At 49.4% G+C, this 22,781-nt stretch overlaps 1 protein-coding gene across 5 annotated transcripts; it reads right to left on the bottom strand.

Annotated features, from left to right (window-relative positions):
• Window positions 1-1,472: 1,472 nt before the first annotated feature.
• Window positions 1,473-22,771, bottom strand: DNAJB12 (DnaJ heat shock protein family (Hsp40) member B12). Of its 5 annotated transcripts, none has more exons than XM_037401274.1 (9): window positions 22,664-22,771; window positions 17,531-17,705; window positions 15,996-16,141; window positions 12,621-12,806; window positions 10,511-10,590; window positions 9,285-9,394; window positions 5,972-6,144; window positions 4,827-4,978; window positions 1,473-3,421 (listed from the first exon to the last, which is right to left on the bottom strand). In XM_037401274.1, exons 2-8 carry the CDS (start codon window positions 17,617-17,619, stop codon window positions 4,857-4,859), a joined length of 906 nt encoding a protein of 301 aa, XP_037257171.1. In that variant the 5' UTR covers window positions 17,620-17,705; window positions 22,664-22,771; the 3' UTR covers window positions 1,473-3,421; window positions 4,827-4,856. The 5 variants fall into 5 exon arrangements, with proteins under 5 accessions (XP_037257171.1, XP_037257172.1, XP_037257170.1 ...); XM_037401275.1 differs by lacking the exon at window positions 22,664-22,771 and adding an exon at window positions 21,203-21,377; XM_037401273.1 differs by lacking the exon at window positions 22,664-22,771 and adding an exon at window positions 20,033-20,438 and having other exon boundaries at window positions 4,833-4,978.
• Between the last annotated feature and the right edge of the window lie 10 nt (window positions 22,772-22,781).

Raw genomic sequence — 22,781 nt, forward strand, 5'->3', positions numbered from 1 at the left:
TCATCAGCCCGGGGGGTCCCAGGTGCCTTCATGGTGGCAGGAAGATGGAGATTTTGGGGGCACCAGCAGCAATAAGGCAAATGAGGATTTAAATCCCAGGGTAATGCTAAACCCTCGTGTTTGCTGCCAAAAATGATGGTGGTGGGAAGCAGGGTCCCCTTCACTTCCTTTTGCCAGAGGAGGATGCTGGTGGGGCACCTGCCTTTCCCTGCTGCCTCCCTGCCTTGGGTGGCTGCTCCAGCTGAAAGCTCGGGCTAGCGAGCTGCCAGGTGGGGAAGGAGCTAATGGGCAGCCCAAACCACCAGCACTTCTGGGGAGCGGGCAGGGACCAGCACACCAAAATGCAGAGCATCTCCCATTGCTCTAGGCTGGAAATGATCCGAAATGCAGTAAAACTGCCCCAAAACCTGTGGCATGGGTGCACCTGATTGCAGAATTAAAAACAAAACAAAACAAAACAAAAACACAGCGGAGACTGTGCCAGTGGCACTGGGGGGTTTTGCCTTGTGGCTGTGTTGGTTCGTGCTGGACTCTCCTGGCTGGCCTGCTGGCACGGGTGTTGCAAGAGGTCAGCGGGGCTGACTCACCGCCACTGCTGGGAATGCAGCACTGAGGGGAAATGGAAGGGATGTGACACCTGGCTTCTGCAAGAAGGGGGAAAAAATGGGAAAAGGGGGGGAAAACCCCACCCCAAAACCTCCAGCCCTTTGGTACGTGCAGCTGGGGAGGAGGGGAGCACCAGCAGGGTCAAACCTGCCCCAGGTGCCGCGGGAAAAGCCTTTTGCTGCCCTGGGCAGGGAATATGTGGGAAAAAGACCCATTTGGGAGTGTGGACCTCAAATCCAACCCCAAGCATTTTGGGCTGGCAGTTTCTGAGCTGGTGCCGTTGGGAAGCATGTCCAAGCCAACATTTCTGCCCAGGACAAAAGCAGCTCGAGCCTTCACACCTGCTGCCCTCCTCAGATGGAGACCCATCCAAAGGGCACCTTAAAATGCTGGGGCGATGCTGCTAGGATGGTGGCATTCTGAGGTGAGAATATAGCATCCCCAAAAAAGAGCTTGGCCAGAGCATGCGGGGGACCCGGCTAACAGTGGCACTTCAGGGAGGGAAGGTGGGGTCCCCTCCTGGCACAAGCCACCCTGCTGGGAGCATCCAGCATCCTAGTGGAACCAGTTTGAAGCAAAGATGTCCTGCTGACCATTTGCTGTCACCTTGCTGGGACTCGCGGCTAACTTGGGGAGCCACACCTCCTCCTGATCTCCCCGTCCTTACCTCTGCCACACTGGGAAGGCTCCCGCAGCCTCCCGCAGCACTGGAGCTCTCAGCTGCTGGGACTTTCTGGGATGGCAAAGATGCTGGATTCAATTCATTGAACGCCTGTGCAGATGTGACAAAGGGGGCGTGAAGAAGGAGCTGTGAAACCAGAGCTGGCTGGGGCTAGGATCTGCAGGACACAAACACAGCAGGAGCCTTTCACGTTATAAACATTTATTTATAGATGTACAATTGTATAATTAATTCTAAATTGAGAGATACAGCCTCTGTAAGCATCCGTTAGGATCTACGCCTTCTCGCTTGTTATTATCCATGGGTATCTACTTGAAAAAAAATAACCAAAGGTTTTGGCAGGCAGGCTCTGGGCAAGGAATGTCATTGTGGAAGACATTCGGCACCTTCTGTGAACATGACTTTCATCCAACTCCCTCCCCCTGATCTCTTCACACTGGCTAGCCTGTGCCTCTATTAAGAGCTATTACCAAAAAAAAAAAAAAAAAAAAAGGAAAAATAAACCCCCTTAACATTAGGTCCAAGTCATGGCGGCTGTGGGATAAGGCTTGCAGTTAACAGGAGGCTTAGTATTTTGCAAAATAAATAAACAGCTGAAGACAGAGCATGTAGATTCCTACCAATAAAGACATAAAACCACCTTACCTCTCACCTCTTCCAGCCCCTGCCACCTCAGCCAGGAGCTGCCGCGCTTTTGATTCATTTCCCCTGAGCACGTCGGGGGACGGTTCCCACTGGAAATGTCTCTAGACAAAAATGAACTGCAGAGTACCACCAAAAAAAATAAAATAAAATAAAAAAATATCCATTTATTCCATGGAAGGTAGCTCCACTCGTGTCAGTTTTGCTTTGAAGAGATGGCTCCTAACCTCGAGTGCCCTCCCACCGCCCTAATGCCAGTCCTGCCTGATGGTAATCGAGTGAGAGATGCGCTGCAGAGCTCAGTCAGGGTCCAAGGAGAGATCAGGCGCACCCTCCGATCTCCCCCGGCAAAACTTCTTTCAACAGAAGCAATACAAAGCTCCGTTTCTTATGAATTAGCAGTATTTTACAGGTCTCCTGTAGGAAACGTTAAGAGATAGGATGTCAAGGCCACAGCCATGTTGCACATGGGAGTGCTGATGGGTGAGGAACCCCAAGTGTAGGACAAAAAAAAAAAAAAAATCCAACAAAGGGGGACGGCCCGTGGAAAGCCCTCTTTACAGAACGAATGCTGCACGCTGATTACGAGGCAAAATTAAAGCAGACTCTGCAAAAAAAGAAGTTACGTGCACAAATAAACCCAACAACTGATGAGCAAAAACCATCCAGGACAATCCTTCCCGTCACCGAGTGCGACGCCAGGGCTCAGCTGACCCCCTGCAGCTTCTGCCAACGCTGCAAAACCACACCACCAATCTGGACAGTTTCCCTGATTTCTTTGTTACCCCCTACAGATTTGGAATTTCTTTTATTAAAACCTGAAATGCAGGTATCAGCATCCCAAGACACAGAATGCTGCTGTCCTCCAGAAAGCAAAATACAGTAACTCCAAAGTGATTCTTGTTTGAGTTGTCAGGCAGGAAAGCACTGCAGAGCAAGACACCCTGGGAAGAGATTCCCCACTTCCCTGCTTACCAAGCCAGGCAGAAAACATAATAATTTAATCATCCAACCCCTGCATAGTTTAAAAGTACAACATATATACAGCTATAAATTAATTCTAAATAGATTATATATTTTTTTTTAAAGTTTTCTTCTATCACCAAATCATCCGATTTCTCTCTCCATCAGCAGTAACCGGTGTAGTCACAAAGGGTCTCCCCTTCTGCTTCGTGGCTTCTGCAGTTAGTTTGTGTTATTTTACACTCTACGTGTCTGTTCTCGGGGTTGTGGGATCCCAGGAGCAACGAGACTGTTGCACGCTAGTGGTGTCGGAAGGGAAGGAGGAAGACGGGCAGCTTGATTTCCTGTCCTAATTGCTGCCTGAGACATAGGTCGAACAGCGGAGGCAGGCAGAGAGAAGAAAGAGGGCAGTTGTGCGTTGCTAATTCTCCAATTCCATTTTTAAGATAATGTTTGATTCTTTTAAATAACCAGTCTGTCACCTCGGCTCAGTGCACTTCACCAAAAGTCTTCAGGCATTTCAAGAGTCTGGGAACAAAAGCGGTAGTGGTGTCAGTCTCCAGACAATCGCACGTCACCGTACCTCCCTCTTCCTTCCCCCTCCCCACATTACAGGCAGCAGCTTTTTCATTCAGCAGCTTTTTCATTCACACTGTATCAACCTGCAGCGGGCCCTCTGCCTCACAGCAGCTCTCTTTTCAGGCCACGGCTAGAGAGAGGGAATTAAAGAAAAGCTGGTAATTAATGCCGATCTGTTGTGAAAGAAGAGGGGCAGTTATCAAAACAAGAGAGCGGGTGTATCAAGATAAGAATGGTTCCAAAAACAGGATACACCCAAAAAAAGGCTGAACGCGACCCAGAGCATTTGCTTTAAAGGCCAAATTTTCAGATGCGCACCCTTTGCCAAGGAAAATAAAAATCAAGCAAAAACTCCCCTGCTAAACCTCCTTACTTGTGTCTACAAATCAAGCAGCCAGATGTCCAGCGTCCTCGGGAAGTCTTAGCAAGCCTAAATGGTGTCCATACAACTAGCACTTGGTGTAAGCTTCACCTCTGATTTATTTTCTATAGAAACACTGTTTTCAAATTATTTTGTGGTAGGAGGGAGCTGTAAGTTTTACAGCCATCCCAGCAGTATCTGCTAGGTGAAATCAGCCCAGATAATTAAGCTGAAAAAGGACTCCAAACTCCGTGCCAATTTTTTTCATTATTTTCACACATTTCTCCCGTGATCCAACACATCCAGTCACACACGTGCTATCTGGGCCAGCCTTAATTCAAGCTCTCCAAGCCCTGAGCCTTCCAAATTTCCCCTCAGCTGTTTTTACTTTGATTCCCAGTTTAACACAGTAAGTTACTTCTACAACCTGCTGTGAACTCTAGCCATTTGCTTTGTTCTCCTCAAGTGTCACGGGAAGGCAACAGGGGGCAAGGAACATCTGTTTGGTAGGAGTCTGTTCCCTGTCATCATATTGCTTCAAGTGCCAGGGGATAACAGCTCTTTCAGTAAAACGGACAATAAAGCAACCAAATAAAGGTTCATTAAAACACGGTGGCTGGCTGTCACAGCCAGTAAAACACTTCCAACCAGCCGAGGTGCACATGGCCACTGCATCGAACGGGCAGCTCACGAGACCTCAGCTGAGTCGCCAACAAGCCTGTGGCTTTTGCTCTGTTCCTAGAGACCCAACACCGACAGTGCCAGAGAAAACAGGGAGCCTGGAGAGAGCAGAGGGTGCCGACATGCAAACTAAACAAAATCAATTTCCCGATTAACAAGTGTAGGCTTGACGGAGGGGGGTGCTTCCCCCTGTGATGTGTATGCATCCAGAGGAGACTCGTGAAGATTTTGTCTCAAACAGAGATTTAAGTAAGTATTAAAAGCACTATCATGCCCTGCTCCGCTGCCAGGGATAGCATCACTGGCTCGTACTTAGACCTCTGCTGAGCGGGCAGGCGGTGACTATCCGTGCAGAGAGGCTTGAACGTCTGACAGTCTGCTACAGCTGGGGGTGCCCATCCTCTGTGCTCGCTGGTACAGATCCGAGTCTCCGAAGTAGCGTGCCCGGTACAACAAGCCTTCCTCTGCAAAGGGAAAGCCCAGCGTTACAAACGTGATGTGGAAGGAGACCCACCCGCCAGGCCACATCCCACCACGGGCTCTGCTGGGAACAGGAGGCACCTCAAGTTCTTCAAGGTAAAACGAAGCACAGGATGAGGCTGAGGAAATGCTCTGCGACCTTTAGGACAGGATGGGCGTCACATCTGCTGACAGCTCATCCATCCCAGGGAAAGGCCTAGGAACCTGATGGGACCTGCCTCTAGTCCCAGGAGGCACACGAGGCAGCCTACACAAAGACTTCCCCGGCAGCACAGGGAAGAAGAAATGAAGAGGCTCACAGCTAGGTGCATCAGCCCCACTTGGCACTACTTGGGCTCTCCTGTGTCCCAGGTGCTCAAACCCTACCAGCCACTGCTCCAAGAGCTGTGATCATCACCTGCTGGGAACGGGCGGGCTGCGAAGTCAGGTCACCCCTGGGACTTGGCAAAAAGTTTGCTGCCTTCACCACACTGTGCTGCCTGGCCAGATCATTTCTCACGCTGTCCGGCTGGGTAGCTGTCCCTCCCAACCCTACGTGCCTTCAGCAGCAGCAGTGCTGCCACCACAGCCCTCTGTGCAGGGATGGGATATGGGATGGAGGACACCACGGGCAGCAGGCTTTCAGACATGGTCCCTGAACAACCGAAATATTACACAGAGCTATCAGTGGCCTCCTGAAAACGAGGTGGCTGCAACCTTCCCCCTCCACTGGAAATCAGAGATATCCTACGGACAGAACCTCCGGGGCACAACTCTTGTCTGACCAGTTCTACAGCAGCATTAAAAAACAAAACAAAAACCCCCACACACTGGATTTGTCATGAAGTCATAGGCAGACAAAAAAGCCAACAACACAGGAAACGTGCTTGTACCACGTTAAAGTATAACCTTAGCATAACTCAGCCCCCAAAGACCTTTCTGAGGCTGACCTCAACCAGCAGCCAAGACCCTCCGGCTCCCGACCCGACACTACTCACTCTGCTGCTTCTCTTTCCAGCAGTTATTTCGAAGGTTTGCAATATAGTCGTCCTCCACGCTCCTTTCAACGTTTTTGAGGTTCGTGCCTGTGTATTCATCTGCAAAGTTCTCAGATACGTAGTAGCCAACTTTCAAGTGCTCTGTTACTCTCCTGTGTATGTGACCCACAGACCTAGTTCAGGGAGAAGAGGCATTAACAGTGTAGGACATGCTTCAAGGGCAGATCAAAAAGCTCCCAGCTCTTTATAATGCACAATATGCCACAATACCACACCGCTGCAAAAAATACATTGCTCCCATGCATCCACAGACTTGAAGGTTTGGAAAGAAGTGTTTCTGGTGGAAATGAAATGCCAACACAGGGAGAGAAAACCTGCCAGGCCTCTAGCTAGGTGGGCAGAGCTCTGAATATAGACATAGCTCTGAGGCAGATTGCCCAGGGCCTAAACCCACTTAAAATGCGTTCATACGTTCACTGGAATTTTCAGCACTAATTAAATCTCTCTGCAATTTGCTTGCTGACGACACCATCGTCTGTTTTTGGCAGTGAGCCCCAAGGATGGGTACAAAGCTTGGAGGCTGCTGCTTGTGCGGTGCAGGGTGAGAGCAGCCAGCAAGGCAGAACAGCACCTGGAGGAGCACAGCAGCGCTGACGTGAGGGCAGCAAGGGGCTGGCTGTCACAGCTCCCCAGCACCCCCCCCCTGCTCAGCAAGGCTGCCCGTCAGTCGAACCCAGTCCCCTCTGCTAAGATATCTGCTAACCCCAAGAGCGTCAGCTTCCTCTACCACATCACATGCTGCAACGAACACTGTTGCTGCAAGAACAAAATTAGACCCGCTCTGCACTCGAGCCTGCACCAACTAGTACAGAAAGCACTTTCTAGAAGGAAATCTCTTCTTACCCTGCCCCCGTGGATTTGCATTTCAGACAAAGCCCTGTACTTATTTTTCCCAACACTCCAGCAAAACCTAGAGATACTCACTAGGGTGTGTTTGCAAGCTGTAACACAGGACCTGGGCCCAAATGCTCGATTCATCAGGAACAGCTCCATCTGGAGACGTGCCCAAAGTTTCCCATAATAAATACCAGCTGGCTGCTGCATTAAAAGTGAGCCTGAATCTTAAGCCAGGTATAAACATTAACTTATCTGGCTCACCCTTCAGTCTGTTATCAGGGTTTGCAGGAGTGATTCAAATACTCCTGCACGTTTCATCAAGGTCCAGCACTCAGGGATGAGTGGTAGATAACCAGATAGACTGAACATGACCCAAAAAGCTCTTCTGGCATTATTTGAGAGAAAAGGCTAATGCATCTCCAGCAGTGCCTGCTGGCAGAGATGCAGTCTGCAAGAAGCTCAGCTCACTATTCTACCTGTCAAGACAGAGCCCTAAGCTCTCCTGAAGTTCATATTCCTCTTCTGTATGAAGACGAACTACAGAGGCTACAAAGCATGCCCTCAAAGGAAGGGTATTTAAGCTCTCAGAGCTTCAGCAGCACGCTGGAGTGTAAAGCATGAAATTAAGGGCAGGACCTGGCACAAAAAACCTGCCACCTGAAGTCAGACATGCAATTAAGTCAGGCAAATTCGATGAGGTGTTATTGAAGAGCAGGGTGGCACAGTCAGGCCCACAGCCAAACAGGTCTTTCAGCAGAAAGCTAGTTTTTGGAAGAAATTTACAGAGGTAATGGAGTGACAAATGATTCTGTAGGACTCTACCTTTCCCACTGACAGCCTCACTATCAAGAAGTGGCATTAAAATCTCCGTGTGCCACTGAAACCTCTCCAGGTTCAAAAGCTTCTCACCTCCTGCTCACTGGGTTCAGTGCAGCGAGCTCCAGCGTTCTGCTGAACGGCAGCCAAGCACAGTGCTGCCCTTCACATTAGGCAGCAAAAAGGGCCCGTCTGCCTGTGTGAGCGAGCGAGGAGCACCGCCTGCCGGCACAGCACGCCTTCTGTCCCCAAGCCAATTTCATTCGAAGTGCCTTGGTCACTCGGGAAGGATGACAGAGGGCTGGATCAGCTCAATTGCCACTCTTGCCCAAATCCAAACGCAGAAATCTGTCTGCTTGCCACTACCCGAGCATGCACAGACAGGGACAGCACAGGGAACGCAGCAGCAGAGAAACACCCGGGGCTCAGGAATGGCTTTCCTGACAGCTGATACAGCTGGAAGCAAATCCCTGCCCTTAAAAGCTGCCCAACACCGAACATCTTCTCACTCCGCAAACCACCTCTTCACCAGTATAACCCAAACTGCTCCATCTATATAATGCTTAATTTTAAAGTCCTAATATCAGCAGCAGAAACCACATCTCAATACTCTTTAGCCTCTCAGAATAACCCTTAACCGTGTCCTCTTCAAAACCACTCCATCTTTCAGTTTCGAGCACTAAGGTCATAGTCTACCTTGGACCCAAAAGCTAAGCTGGGTTCTACAGTATTTAACATCATCAATGGCAAGTTTGTCACCCGTGAAACTGAACAGGGACCACTGGCTGTAACCGAGTCTACCCTCTTTAAATGCACATAAGGAACTCCCACTGAAAATTCATTAAGCTGTTGACAAGAATGATGCAAGCAGCCAGAAATCAAGCCTGTTTTCTCATTCTTTGTTGGCACTGTGAATTAAGAAAAGAAGAGTCACTTCATTTGTCAGCCAAATGAGCAGATCAGGGCATTTCCACAGGATCTAGAATGAAACAGTTTCACTTTTGCATAGTAAATGCCTGGCCGTAGCTATTTCATGGCAAGATTACAGTTCAAAACCAGGGGATTTCTCTGGGAGTGTCTTTTAGTCTACAGGAGTGTCTTTTATTCCTTCTTCTCTTCCTCTGCTGCTTTGTGTTAGTCATAAACGGAGGCTTTCATGAAGAACAGATCTGGCTTTTGTTTTTCACACCCCACTTTTAACTCTGCATCTCAGTTCATTTCTGCATATGGGATCTCAGTCCCGGGCTACAGTCTCTCAGGGTCTTTTCATCTGTCCCTTTCTAGGACAGATACACCCAGCTGTGGGTACGGGCTGCAATAAGTCTCTGTCAAAGAATATCCTCCCTTAGGCAAGTGAGCACCCTCCAACTTGGCCCACACCTTCCATCTCGAGACCTGTTTGTGAATCAGGGGACCTTCACTGATGTGTGAAATATCTTGCAGCAAGAGCAATGGTGTGATGAGAAATAGCAAAAAAAAACCCAAAACCAAAACGACAGGAAAAACAGATAGCCTAGATCCCTACCCCATCACGCAACCCTGCCCTCCAGAACCCAACCCCCACCCCAGCTGGACAAATTTTAGAGTAACAGGTACTAACGGCCTCTGGCTCAAACTGTACGGTGGGCTGGAGACCATCATCTGGCTGAGAGCAGACACAATGATCAGGATGAGGATAGGCATCAGCTGGACAAACAACCCAAGGCCACCCTGAAGGAACAGAAACACACAGTGGAGTGCCACCCATACACTTGTACGCAAGGATCCCACAGCATCACTCTCCCTCCCGGCAGTAACACAAGCTTGATTCTCCTGCTTTTTGTGGGCATTTGGCTTAGGAGGCACCCCAATATAACTGGGGGGAACCCAGCAGCCTACAGTTTCCCTCCCGAAAGGGCGGTGTGACTCTGAAGGTCCAAACCCACTGCCCCTTCTCCAGGTGTGACAAAGGGCAGCGGGGAACCTTGTGAGTGAATTTCAAAAGCCTCATGCCCATACTTGTTTTTCTAGAGTATATGTGCTTTCTGCCTTGCTTGTGCTAGTGAGCAGAACTGGTTTTATGGAAAGCCTTCTCCCCTCTTCAGTGTCAGATGAAAGCAATTCCCTCTCTACCTCGCCTCCTGCGCTTCCTCCAGTTCCAGCAAAGTGCATTTTCCCCTTTAAGCTTGAGAGAAAATATTAATGAAGTTCTTCTGGTTTATTTTTAAAAATATAATTGGTTATCTCCAGAAAATAGTAATTTTCAATACATAACCCTGGTCTCTTAAATAGTAAGTCCGTCATTCTCACTTCTATAGACCAGAGGAGTGCTGGAGATATACTTAGATTTTCTGTGATGGGAAAACATAAAAATAGCTCATGCTATAAAGTGTCTTCCTTGCCTAATTAAGCATCACAGATTAGAAACACCGCATCTTCAGTACTGGAATTATCTATTTGGAACTACAAATATGCACATTATCTGAAAAGTGGTTTTCCCTTTTTAAATTACAGAATTAAATCACAAAGGAAATGCTTATTCTGTGGTAAAGACAGGTACACTTTACTGGTGCCATCTTATTTCAAGGCAGCACTGTTTCAAGACACACCAGTGTTTTCCCCACTGGATGACAGCTATGAGAGTCCTGAGAGAACAACCTGCAGTACACTGAACTGCAACTGGGTGTAAATTCTGAAGGCAGCTCAATTCCCATGACTCCAACTTTTTCTGTTCAGTGGGGTGGAAACAAGCAGGACTGTTTCACAAGACAGCCATACCAACCAGCTCACAATTCGTGTATTGGAAAAACCTCTGGACTCCCAGCCCCCCGCCTGTTCTCCACTTACATCACCCTGATGTTCTCGTCTGTCCTGCCTCTGATGGTAAGTATATCGCATCCTGCCATTGCTGTATACGTGAACGTTACCTATAGGCAAAAGAAAACTGTTATACAAAAGGTCAGAGTACGTAAGACGGTGCTGGCTGGCCAGGAAAGGAACCACAAAAAGCGGCCATGTTCCATGTCAGCCCCACCGATAAAAAACACAGTAGGAAAAAGTAGCCTGGGTGCCAACAACAGCAATTTCAGGAATTTTGACTTAGAACATTGTCAGAATGGGCTTGATCTGTTTCTTTGGTTCAGGCCACACTGAGCAAAGATATAAGGACACAGAGATTGTACAGGAATCCACGCTGTGCTCGCACTTAGGTCTCGTTTGCCATTGCCACCGCTCTCAGCTCAGCCTACTTCACGCAGGCAGCAGCGTGCCAGCCAGCTCAGCGCAGGAAGAAGGACAGCACATCTGCCTGGCTGAGCTGCTTCCAGGCTGGAGCTGGGATGTCTCAGGGAAGTAGCGATTTGACAGACCTGGGCTGTTCCTGAGACCCCTGCGTATGTCCCAGTGCACAAGGTACACGTCCATGGTTTTGGTCAGCAGTTCACATGGCTGAAGCCCCTGACTCAAGCCACTCACTCCATCATGCTGTCTTGACAGAGATGGCTGTAGCTTTAGGGCAAGACAGATATGGGACTCCACAGGAGACTGATAAAAGAATTAATAAAAAAAAATAAATCTATTTGCCACCTGAAGCCAACACTTACAAAATGAGTTACATAAGCCACAGCTGAAAAAGGAGTATTCCTAAGGTACACTGAGCAGACAGGTCTGAAGGCAAGCTGGTGGTAGGCACAGAGATCCACCTATAGGATTCTGTAGGACCATATGAATATTCAGGCTGGATGTGACCTCAGGAGTTCCAACCTCCTGCTCAGAGCAGGGTCAGCTATGTAGAGAGAGTATCTTGTACAGGCCTCCTCACTTCTAATTGAATTTACTTTAGATTAAAACCGATTACAAAAAGAAATAATTTTGGTAGTTTTTCCACCCTAGAAACAGGGCTCTTCCATATCTTGTTTTAAGTGGCAAAACTACAGCTGAAAAGGGAGACTGTCTGAGAACGCAGTCCTGAATTCTCTTGGGACAGCGAGGAAAGGAAAAAAAAGACTGAACTAAAATAGCAACCTGCTGTTTTTACTGGAGTAGCTTTGCCTCTCTAACAGGCAGAACATGAATGCTGCAAAAGGCTTCCAGATGCCTTTGTAAGTACTTGGTGTTAGTGTGTTAATTCTTACATACCAGACAGGAAAGAGCTACCAGAGTAAATCTTCTCAACTGAAACAGAAATATTTATTTTTCCAAGCTGGTCCACAGAGGTCAAGTAACCACTGTCTCCACTGCCAGTCAAATATGACTATAGCAAATACAAGAGAGTCTTCTAAAATACCCTTATCCTTACATTGATCTGTGTCTTTTTGATCGGAGCTGATCAAGTGAAGGGGCGGTCACTCAGTTCTTTCCTGCTACCCAAGCCATGATCAGCACTGTTGATAGGCAGGAGACAGATTTAATTTTCAAGAGGTTTAAATTACGCTCTAGAAATAGCACTTTCCTCTTTTTTTATGGGACACAGTGGAAAGAAGGAAGTGGACAGCGATCTCAGAGAAACTGTTTCAGCTCCGTGGCAGAGCAGATCCAGATCCAGAATAAGACCCAAGCGTTACCACAGTTTGTTCTGATGAGAAGATTTACCTTCTAAAACCACCAGGCAGAAAAGCCTTCTTCAAAATAGGATTATTTTTACAACTAGCCTTAAAACAAGTAATTTTTTGTTCTAATGTTCAACCCAACCTAATAACAGCTAATGCTGCAAGCATGCAAACAAATACCTGAAGTTGGGAAGAAGTCCAGCTCTGATGGTATTACCTGCTGGATGCCGAGTTCTCCAAGTACCCCTCTGAACAATTTAGAAAACTCTACGAGTTTAGGTCATGTGTGAAGGAGAACTCTCTCTCGTCAAACTCAGCACTCTTTGCACGGCCAAATAAATCACTACTGCATTGTTGCTCTGTGAAAAGGATTGTGTCCCATTCAAGAGATTAAGGTTTAACGTGCTTACTAGAAGGAAAACCACCACCAAAAAACATGTTGAAGAGGTCCTCGGGGGAGATGTCTGCCTCAAACCCGCGGTGGAAGTCCGAGTGACTGTGTCCGTGCCGAGCAGGGTTGAGTTTCTCGTCGCCAAACTGGTCATATTGCTTCCTCTTCTCTGGGTTGCTCAATACTGCGTACGCATTGCCAATGGCTGAAATATTGACAATAAGGAAGCAATTAGTTTCTTTCTTCTACAAATAATACATTTAGCTCTGCCAACTGCCAGGACTTGCCTTTTTCATTACACAAATGAGATTCTCAACTACCCATGTCTTTCCAACAGGCTACTTCAGCGGTGCAGTAGTAGTACCACTTCTCTGGCGAACACAGACAGACGGAAACCACACCAAGGACTCAATTAATTCAAATAAAGAAGTTATGATACGACTGGTATGAATTCGGTATATGTCCCTAGAGAAACCCTCCCAGACGAATGAAACTATGAATTGTGAAGAAAATACTGGTAGTAGAGCAGCTACACTTTTCACTTAATTAAACTTACTTCTTTTGAACAACTAATGCCCAAATCCTTTAGCCGTAAGCAGCTGTATAGGAAAATACAATTTTAGTTGACAAATTTTATTCGAAAGTGGCACTAAGGGAATTTGATATCATAGCCTCAAACCAGAACTGCAAAGAATTTACATACGAGCTAGATCACTGAAAGAGACTTCAAAACCTCCCATAAAAGCTAGTAAGGAAATGGCTAGAATTTGTGTCTGTCAGCTATGAGTTTCAAAATCTCCAGATGCCAGAAGTAAGGTGCGTAATTACAAGGACTGTTAACCAGTGTCTGTGACGGTGGAAATGTACTGGGACTAAACCCCTGCCAGTTCCCCAGGTCACTCTCCTTCCAACCTCAGCATGTCTGAGCCTTTCTACCGAAACATCTGCCTGTCACCCTCCTATTTCTGTACTTCTCTCTCGACACGTTGCAGCTTACCACTTCCCCTCCGTACCAACCTACCCAAGAGCCTCCTGACATGACTGCAGAGCCTGTCCTCTCTCCTCTCTGGGTCGCAAGGAAGCAAAAATGTTCATGGCCGTAGTTGCCTGGTGTATAAAAGGCAGGGGCAGAAGTGATAGAAAAGGGAGATACATGCCCTTTGGAGAAGATTAACTCCAAGATTCAACATTTTCCCACTAGTCAGATCGAGGTGTACGGTTTCTTCTTGGACTAGAGATTTGGAGCATGGAGGATGTAATGTCAACACACTTGTTCTCCTTCTTGGTTATAATTAGTGCACACAGAGCAAACATTTCTACAACCAGGCAAGGAAGCTGGACGAAAAGGACTGACTCTCAGCATATCAGCTTGTTCCTTCAAACTGTGCAGTTAAGAAATGAAAACGGAGCGGTTCAGGGTTGTGTTCATTGTCTGACTTTCCTGCTGACAAAACCCAAGAAACACTTACTTCCAAATCAGGATTGTAGCTCGAAGTAGCCAGGTTCAACTCTTTTTCCAACGTCAGCCAAAGGTAGCAATGCAAATCTGCCACAAGACAGACTGCAGGCAACTGTAACTACAGACTGAGACAAGGTCTCAGGACAAGATGTAATGCTTTATCAGCTGTCACTGAGAAGACAAATGCCAAGACTTCAGCTAATACATCAACGTAAGAAAAAATTAACTAAAATCCTCATAGCAGTGCACATTTCCCCCTTCACCCTCTGGAACCAAACAGCTGGACTTCAGCGAGCCCTGCAACCTAGGAGCTCAGCTGAGGGACAGGGGAGCCAATGAGGCAAGGCTTGGAGGAGAGATAACCTGAGAGTAGATAGCTCTGCAGCGGAGGATAAAGGGCACCTTGCTTAACACACGACTCCTGGCACGTAACTCTTGACAAAGGCTTCGGCAAACATCATTATTTAAGATTACAGGTGAAGAAACCTGCCTTTCGCCACTTAGCAAGGATTGAAGGATAAACTATCGAGCAGCACATGCGGCATAGATAGATGTCTGCAGATGCTCGCTCTTTAATCTGGCCCCCATACTAAAACACGCTCTCCCAAGTAGCTGGGGGTCAGCTCATTATTTGCTAACAGCAACACACTTATCAGTTATGGATTTAAGCCTTGAAAGACTTGAACAAACCTTACATAAGACTTTTACTGCTGAATTCAGGTCTACTAGAAGCTTACCCGAATACTGTATCAATACACTCACACCAGGCTAGCCTTGCTCCCTGCTCCAGCAGTAGTCTCTTGTGTTTCACTCCCAAGATGGCCAGAATCAGAACACACTATTTTAATGGCATAACAGTGCTGTACAGCTGGCATCAAGGTGTTCTGCATTCAGCTCAACAGTAATAATCAAAATTCTACAGCCTGCAAGGGTAAATCAGGTTACACGTTCCAAGCAACACCATTTCTCTTTGGAAAATTACTCCGGTTTTAGGGTATCTTATCACTCACAAAACATCCCTGCTGCATTTGTAGAGAGGCTCTGAGAACTGGGATGTCTGCAGCAGAACTGAAGCTCACGGTGACCTTTTTTGAGCTCTGGCTGGGCTCAGATGTACGGCTGGTGCAGTTTCACCCTAGAAATTTTCACCTGGGGTTTCTATCCAGCAATTCCATCCATAGCCTCTCACGGTGGTCAGGTGCTGTGTGCTTGCTTAGAAATCTGAAGGCTTATCAACTGCCTCAAACGCTCAACGAGTGTAAGAGTCTAAATACCAGTTCTGAAGATGGGTTTCCTGCCATTGGGCCTGCCCTGCAACGTTTCTCTCAAGGGATTTGTGAACCCAACAGCTGTCTCTGGCACTGCACAACTTAGTGGGTCTCTACTGGATTTGCCTGTAGACAGGGGTGCGTCCCAGCACCTGCCCTGTGCCAGCTGGCTGCAGGACTCGCAGCTTCTCCCTGCTAGGTGAATGCTCCTGCATCTCCCCAAAAAAGAGGATAGTTAACATCCTGAGGGAATTTTCTCCTGAGCAGCATGGCAGGAGGCTGGAGCAACACACGGGAAGAGCTGCTAGGAGAAAGGGAAGGAAGGCTTCTCCTTGTCCAACTAGCAGAGGTGGAACCTACGTGTGCCAACCTGGTTTTTTTAAATTATTATTTTATTATTTATCATTTTTATTTATATTTAATTTTTAAATTTTTATTATTCATATTATATAAAAATATAATATATATATATATTGACATTTTATTATTTTAAGCTTATACTTTGCTCATAATACAACCAGCTTAGAAGAAAGACAACTTTACAAAGAAGAGCTTTATGTTCACTCTACCCGACTCATGAGGTTGCTTTTAGGAGTCCTTGCTAGCCCAGCTCAGCACCATCGCCTGATACCTGAGGGCAGATCACAATACTGGAGATGTTCTTTACCTTTAAATGCCTCAGTAGCCCCTGGTGCATGGTTCTTATCGGGGTGAAACTTCAGCGCAAGTTTCCGGTAAGCCTTTTTCAGGTCCTCATCAGAAGCTTCTCTGTTTACTCCTAGAATTTCATAGTAATCTTTGCATTGCTTTACCCTGCCAGTAGAGAGAGGAGAAAACACGGGACAGTTTGTTTCAGCTGTGAAAAGCACTTTGCATTGAATACAACTTTGCAACATCTCAGGCACCATGGTTTCGATCAATGTTGTTCAGTGACCTCTGGTTTACTCAGCTCTAATTCCTCAGAGTGACCCAGTTTTTTTCACAGACTCATTCCCACTGTGCCTGCATTAGTAGCACACAAACACTCTCACCTAACAAGTCAAGCCAGTAGAGGTAGTAAGGCCTCTCCTCAGGCAATGCTATCACCTGCAAAGGAATGTCATTGGCAAATAAGCTTCAGATTCATCATTCTCAGGGTCTGGAGGCTGTTTGGGAGGGACTACAAACAGCAGGCCAGGATCTAAAGGATAGCTGGGCTACTGGCTTTTTTCCTCCCTCTCCTCAGTCTCAGTTAATTCACAGACCTAAAAATAACATCAGCTGAATTCTAGAGGAAGAAAGAGGGAGCTGCCCAGGCCTGTGTGCACAGCCCTGTTTGTTCTGGGTACACGCACAGCCCAGCAATGGTTTCTCCTTATCACATGACCTTAATGAGACAGAATACGGCAGGCTGGGGTTTTGGAGAAATGGGTGACGTAATAAGAGTCCCCGTAAGTCCATTAGCCAGCACAGTTTTGCGCAATTCAGGCCATGCCCACAACCTTAAACAAAGTTTACAAAGTGACTCTGCCTGCAGTTCAGTCCTTCAGCTTCCAGTATTTGCAAATAGTAGAAAGGAAGAAAGAACCGACTGAAACAGTGGTTGGAAAGTTAGGTGACTGAATAAACATGTCCTGGGACTTTCCAGCAGAGGCTTCAGGAACATATCATGCTAACAGAGTGAAGCGTCCTGCAGTGGCTTTATCACGCTCTCATAGAGACCACGAGCAGAGTATCATCAGGAGAGAGGAAGAGGGATATGCCCTGTTACTTGCTACTGGACCAGACCTTAGAGCAGAAGGGCTGCCTACTGCAAGCTATGAGCCATGACTTCCACCTACAGGGTCTCAGGAGCACATGGGATTTCTTCCCAGCATTACTGAATAACACAAAGGCAAACGTTAACGTGAAGTTCATGAGATAAATGTGTCCAAACTGCCTCTTTGGAACTCAGCCAGGAAGAGGCCTACATGCCTACTGTTCTAGCCCTCATGCATGCCTTTGGGGGAAAATCTCATCCCTTGCAGACCCAACCCAGCTGCCTCCCAGGGCAGCGGTAGCTATAAATCCTCTATCCAGGTATGCTTTTAACACCCAGCCAGTTAAAGCCAACTCAATATGGTTCAAAGCTGAAATCTTTAAAACACTGTGGAAAACAGACTGGTATCACACGATAAACTCAAACAAACTACGGGTTGAGGCCACCGACAGCTGCGCACACACCTCTTCACTGCATCCACCTGGTCCTGAGTGTAGCCCTTGGGGGCCTCCCCACCAGCCTCTCCGTTGGCCGACGGGAAGTCTCCGCTCATTTTCTTGAACTGAGGGTTTGTGGACTCCCTGGATTGGGACTGGCCACTGGCCGACTGCTCATTCTTGTTCAGTGACTCAAGAAGAACTGAAATGAGAAAAAAATGGAAAGAAAAAAGAAATTAAGAGACTGCCAAGCTCAATCTTGCCCTTCCAACTCTCCCATAAAGAGACCCCTCTTCATCTCTGCCACTGCTCCAAGATCCCCCACCCTTTGTGAGAAAGGCCTTCACTTTTTGATCCAAGGAACCCTTCAACTCCCGCTGCTTCTTGCCCAGATGCGAGGGCTACTGCTAAAGATATTGCCTGCTTCTCCCAATCCACACAACCTCCACCAAAAGCCCAGGCTGACCCAGCCAGACAGTCCAGGAGCCACAGTGGATCACTGATGTGGCACATCCTTGTCCTCTCCTGGGTTTTTTTCCCATGTCTTTCCTTAACAGCGAAGCATTTCCACATTTGTTCTCTAGCACACTGTAAAGCATATTAATCTTCATCTCCTGCCTTTGGGAGTCTACTGTGCTGAGTAAATTATGTGACGGTGCACATATCTTTTAGAGAGCTTAGAAAATAATACCGTGGGATGCCAGTCGCAGGGGGACACTCCCCTTTTGGGGGACTGATTGCTGGCAGCACGGCAGGACCCGTAACACATAAGTCAGAAAGAAGGGTGCTTTGCTCTCTTGCGCAGTCTTACCTACGTATTCCACGTGTGAAGAAGCTGTGAAAACCGTCTTCTATCTCAATTACTGAATATGAATAGCATAAATTCCGTTTCCCTTTTCTTAAGTAGAGTGTGCATGTGTTTTGGGTAAATTACTGCAGACTATTGCCTCCCCCTCGCAAGGCTAAGAAAACTTGTCATCCATCCCTTCCAGCCAAGAGGGGACAAACATTCAGGTGTGACAACACTGTGAAACCAAGTGAGACTCCTCCAAGCACAGAAGTATCTTTCCACCTGCATTTCCCTGGAACTGGATAGCACCACCTTTTTAAACTATTTTTGTCTTTTTTTAACCAAACATCAAGACTGATCTCTTTATGCCTGTAGTTTCTGAAGTTTATATATTGCATCCCCATTAAAAAGAATAGGTGCACGGAATACGATTAAAACCAGACAACATTATTTACAAAGGCATCAGTAACTTGACAAGGTTGCAGTCCTGTATCCAGAGCCTAGAACCAAGAAGGATGTTTCACCTTCTCCTGCATATTGCACATTACAGACCTTGTACTATGGGGGTATCACGTTCTTTATGCAAGTGCAAACAATGCTTGCAGGCCAAGGGATGAGCCAAGATATCCTATCTGCCCCACAGAGCTTGTAGAGGCAAGAAAAAACCGCTTGGTAATCCAACAGCCAACACAGGCAATTATTACAAGACGAAGGAGAAAAAATACCTCGCTGGATGAGCTTTTGAGCCTGGGGGCTTCAGTGATTGCAGCTTTCAGAAAAATAAAACCTTTCCTTGCTCGCATTTACACCATTAAGGTGTTCACAGAATTATAGCCTTTGCTTTTGTTCCTTCCAAACCTGGAGCAAACTGCCAGGCACTTTTAAACCTTGTCTTGTGGGGCTGTCCCTCCACTCACTGCACTCTTGCTGTTTTGGGCTGAGTACCCTACAGCTTGCCAAGAGATTTTTAGTAATGTAGTTCACAAAAACAACCACAGAAGCCCACGTATGGCCACAGCTCAGTCCTGTTTTGCTCTACGGCCCCAGCCCTATTGCTTCTGCATCCCAAAGCTATGCTGGTCCTCAGTGCAGCACAGCACAAACTCATAAACTACTGAAGCAGAGGCTGCTGAATTAGTTTCCAGTTCTGCCAACTCAGCTCCCCACTAAGCACACGCTATGGATCACTTTTCCTTGCCTACTAGCTAACATCTATTCAATTCCTGTTAGTTCTTCCAAAATTCACGCTTAAAGGTGACCAGCGGGACTTTGTCTATACCAGAGTGCCCAGCTGTGTTACCATAGATGATTTTTGCTGAAATCTCCTTGCAAAACCCTTTGCTGATCCTGTGATGACACCTGTAGGACTCAGCCAGGGTCAGTTTGAAGCAGTGGCTGTGCAAGGTCCACGTTGCTGATCACTGCCAAACCCAACGTAACTCACAAGGAGGAGATCTCCCAGGGGCACACGCACTGCGTAAAGACTCAACTGCCGTGTAACTGTGGGATCTCTGGCAACATTTCCTAACCACAGACCAGACCAAAAGCGTGCGGGTGAGCAACTGGCAGGACATGAAGCGAAGGGTCCCTGGACTGCAGCTCGGATGGGAAACTTGCATCAGCAGCTTGGCTGGGGCTGGCCACAAATTAGCACGCTGTAAACACTAACCTGCCCTGCTGCCCCCCTTGCCTCTGCTTTCCTCCCCTGTGCTCCAGTTCCCTAACAGTACGTGTCCCACCTTTCATTCCAGCTGTTCCAGGCTGCAGGACTAAGGGAAACCGTGACTGCTTTACATTGCAAACTGGTGCTTGCTGCCATCCAGATCTGCTTTCCCGCTGCACACCCGAGCAGACCCCCTCAGGGCGAGCAGTCCTTCTCGGGGGAGCCTTTCTGCGTGCTATGCCGCGCTTTTTCCTCCAAAACGCACATTTCTTAGCCAGTAATTCCATAAAAGTATAAACTCTGGATCAGAAGGAAAGCCACACCGCACGTACCGCAGGCCGATACGGTACGTCTGAGGGAATGGGAAGAGGCCTCTTGCAACCAAAGAGAATTACAGGAAACCTCGGGCTCTCCGCAGGACAGACAAGCTGCAAAACGCAGCCGAGGAATCCAAACCCAGACACAGCGTGTCAAAGTAAACGAAGGGGGGGCAAAAAGTATTTCTACAGCTCTTTGCGTAAATTTCTGCTCGGCTGCTTCTGCAATCCACTTCCCTGTGGCTTTTGTGACACGTTAGCTCCGTACGCCACACAGCTTCCAGGAAATGAGATCGTTCCTCAAAACCCATGGAACCGGCCGGCGGCCTTCGAAGAAGGAAGGGTGGTTTTTACGCTGCCGAAACGGACCGCGGCAGCAATAGCGGGGAACAAGCAGCGGCCGGGGAGAGCCGGGAGCGGGGGTCACACCGGGCCCGCGTCCCGCCCGCCGCTCCTGGGGCCGAGGCGCCTGGGGCCGCTCCGCGGCGGGGCCGAGCAGGGGGAAGGCTTTCAGCGGCCCCACCGAGGGCTCCCCCCTCCCGCCCTGCCCAGCCCCTTCTCTCCCGGTGCCACCGGCAGCCGTGACGGCCGGGGCACCGGAGCAGCGGGAGCTCAGGGCGGTGCGGAGCCCCGCGCTCCCCCCGCCCGGCCCGCCGAGGGGCCCGCGGAGCCCCAGGGAGACACGGGCCAGCTGTACCGGCCACAGCGGCGGGCAGCGCCCCCGGCCCCCCGCGGCCCCTCACGGCGGCGGGGCCGCCCCACCCCAGCGCCCCCCGCCCCCCGCGGCGGACTCGGCTGCCCGGCGTGCCCCGCGCGGCCCCCCCGCAGGGCGCGCGGCGCAGGCGCGGTGCGGGTGAGAGGTCAGGCGCGGCGGCGGCGGCGCAGGCCCCGCTCCCCCGGGCCCCCCTCCGGCCCCCCCTGGCGCTCACCGCGGACCCGCGGCGAGGGGTACAAGCGCTGCGCCTTCTCCAGGAAGCGGCGGGCCTTGTCGGGCTGGTTGGCCTTGGCGGCGGCCAGCGCGATGCCGATGCACCGCTCCGCCTCGTCCCTGTTCGACTCCATGGCGGCGGCGGCGGCGGCCGGGCGGGGGCGGGCGGAGGGGGCGGAGCCTCGCGCGGGCTGATGGCGTCACAGGCGCCCCGCCCCCGCCTGCCTTGGCGCCGCGGCATGGCGGAGGGCGCGGGTCCCGGCGGGGGCGGAAGCGGGAGCGGCTGGCCCGGCCCGCTGGCGGCAGCATGCCTTCCGCCCGGGCCCGGGCAGGACGAGCCCCGCGGAGCCCTGCCGGGACCGCGGCCGGGGGCTGCTGGAAGGGAGGGAGGGCCCCGCCGGCAGGCCGGGCCGCACGCAAGGCGCTGGGGGAGCCGCTGGGGGAGCCGCCGGCGGCCGCGGCCCCGCTCCGCAGCGCGCAGGGCCCGGAGGGGTCCCGGCAGCGGCGGCGGGATGGAACTTTAGGGGTTTCTTTTCCCCTCCCCCGTCGCTGCCAGGGCCCCATCTAGGGTGGCCCACGTCAGGGAGGCCCCGCCCGGGCCTGCGGAGCCCGAGGAAGGTAGGAGCGGGGAAGGGAATCACAGTCCTGTCTACTGTGAATAGCCAAGGCAAGCGTCAAGAGGAGGGTGCCAGGCTGTGTGCAGTGGTGCCCAGCGACGGGACAAGGGGTACAGTGGGCACAAACACCACGAGAACTTCCATCTGAATATGAGGAAGAACTTTACCTTGTGAGTGCCGAGCCCTGGCCCAGGCTGCCCAGAGAGGCTGGGCAGGCTCCTTGCTGGGGACATTTAAAACCCGCCTGGACATGACGCAGCAGCCTGCTCTGGGTGAAGCTGCTTTAGCATCACCCAGAAGATGGTGCTCTGCAATTACAACTTGCCATGCGATTATCTCAGCTTTCACAGCAGAGGCTGTTTTATAGATTCAGTTCTACTAGGGATGTAACAGGCTTAATTTTGCTCTAAAAGAGAGAATTTCAAGACAGGTGACATAGCTGCCTGTGGGCTTGCAGGGAGCAGACAGGACAGGCAGCAAGAAGGATGGGCAAAACCTGCATTCCAGCATCCTTGCTGCTCCATGTAACGTGACAGCACAGGGACCAACACCTGAACAGAGCACGCTACTGGCAGGCAAACTGGAAGGAGATGACACTAGACAGAGTGCTACCCAATAGCAGGATCAATATCCCAGTATGAAAATATTCTAGAAGTGTTCTATCCCCTCAAAGAAAGGCTGGAGCTTGTGGCTGTCCTTTAAACACCTGCAGAGAGTGCTCCTCTCCGCGATTTGGAGGCCCTGGCAAATCGCTTCTGGGGCCATCCCAAACAAGACAACTTGCCCGGGGCCGGTTGGCAACACAGGACAGCAGACATGGCAGCACTGGCCTTTCCAGTACTCACTTCTGGGCCTTGTCTTTCCAGCTCTGGAAAGTCATGGGTTTTATTCTCCCTCTTCCAAAACGCCCCGTCTCCAGTGACACGCCACCAGCCTTAGATGAAGACCTGAAGCAGTCAAAAG

The sequence above is a fragment of the Falco rusticolus genome, chromosome 9 (assembly GCF_015220075.1).
Source record: "Falco rusticolus isolate bFalRus1 chromosome 9, bFalRus1.pri, whole genome shotgun sequence".
NCBI lineage: Eukaryota > Metazoa > Chordata > Aves > Falconiformes > Falconidae > Falco > Falco rusticolus.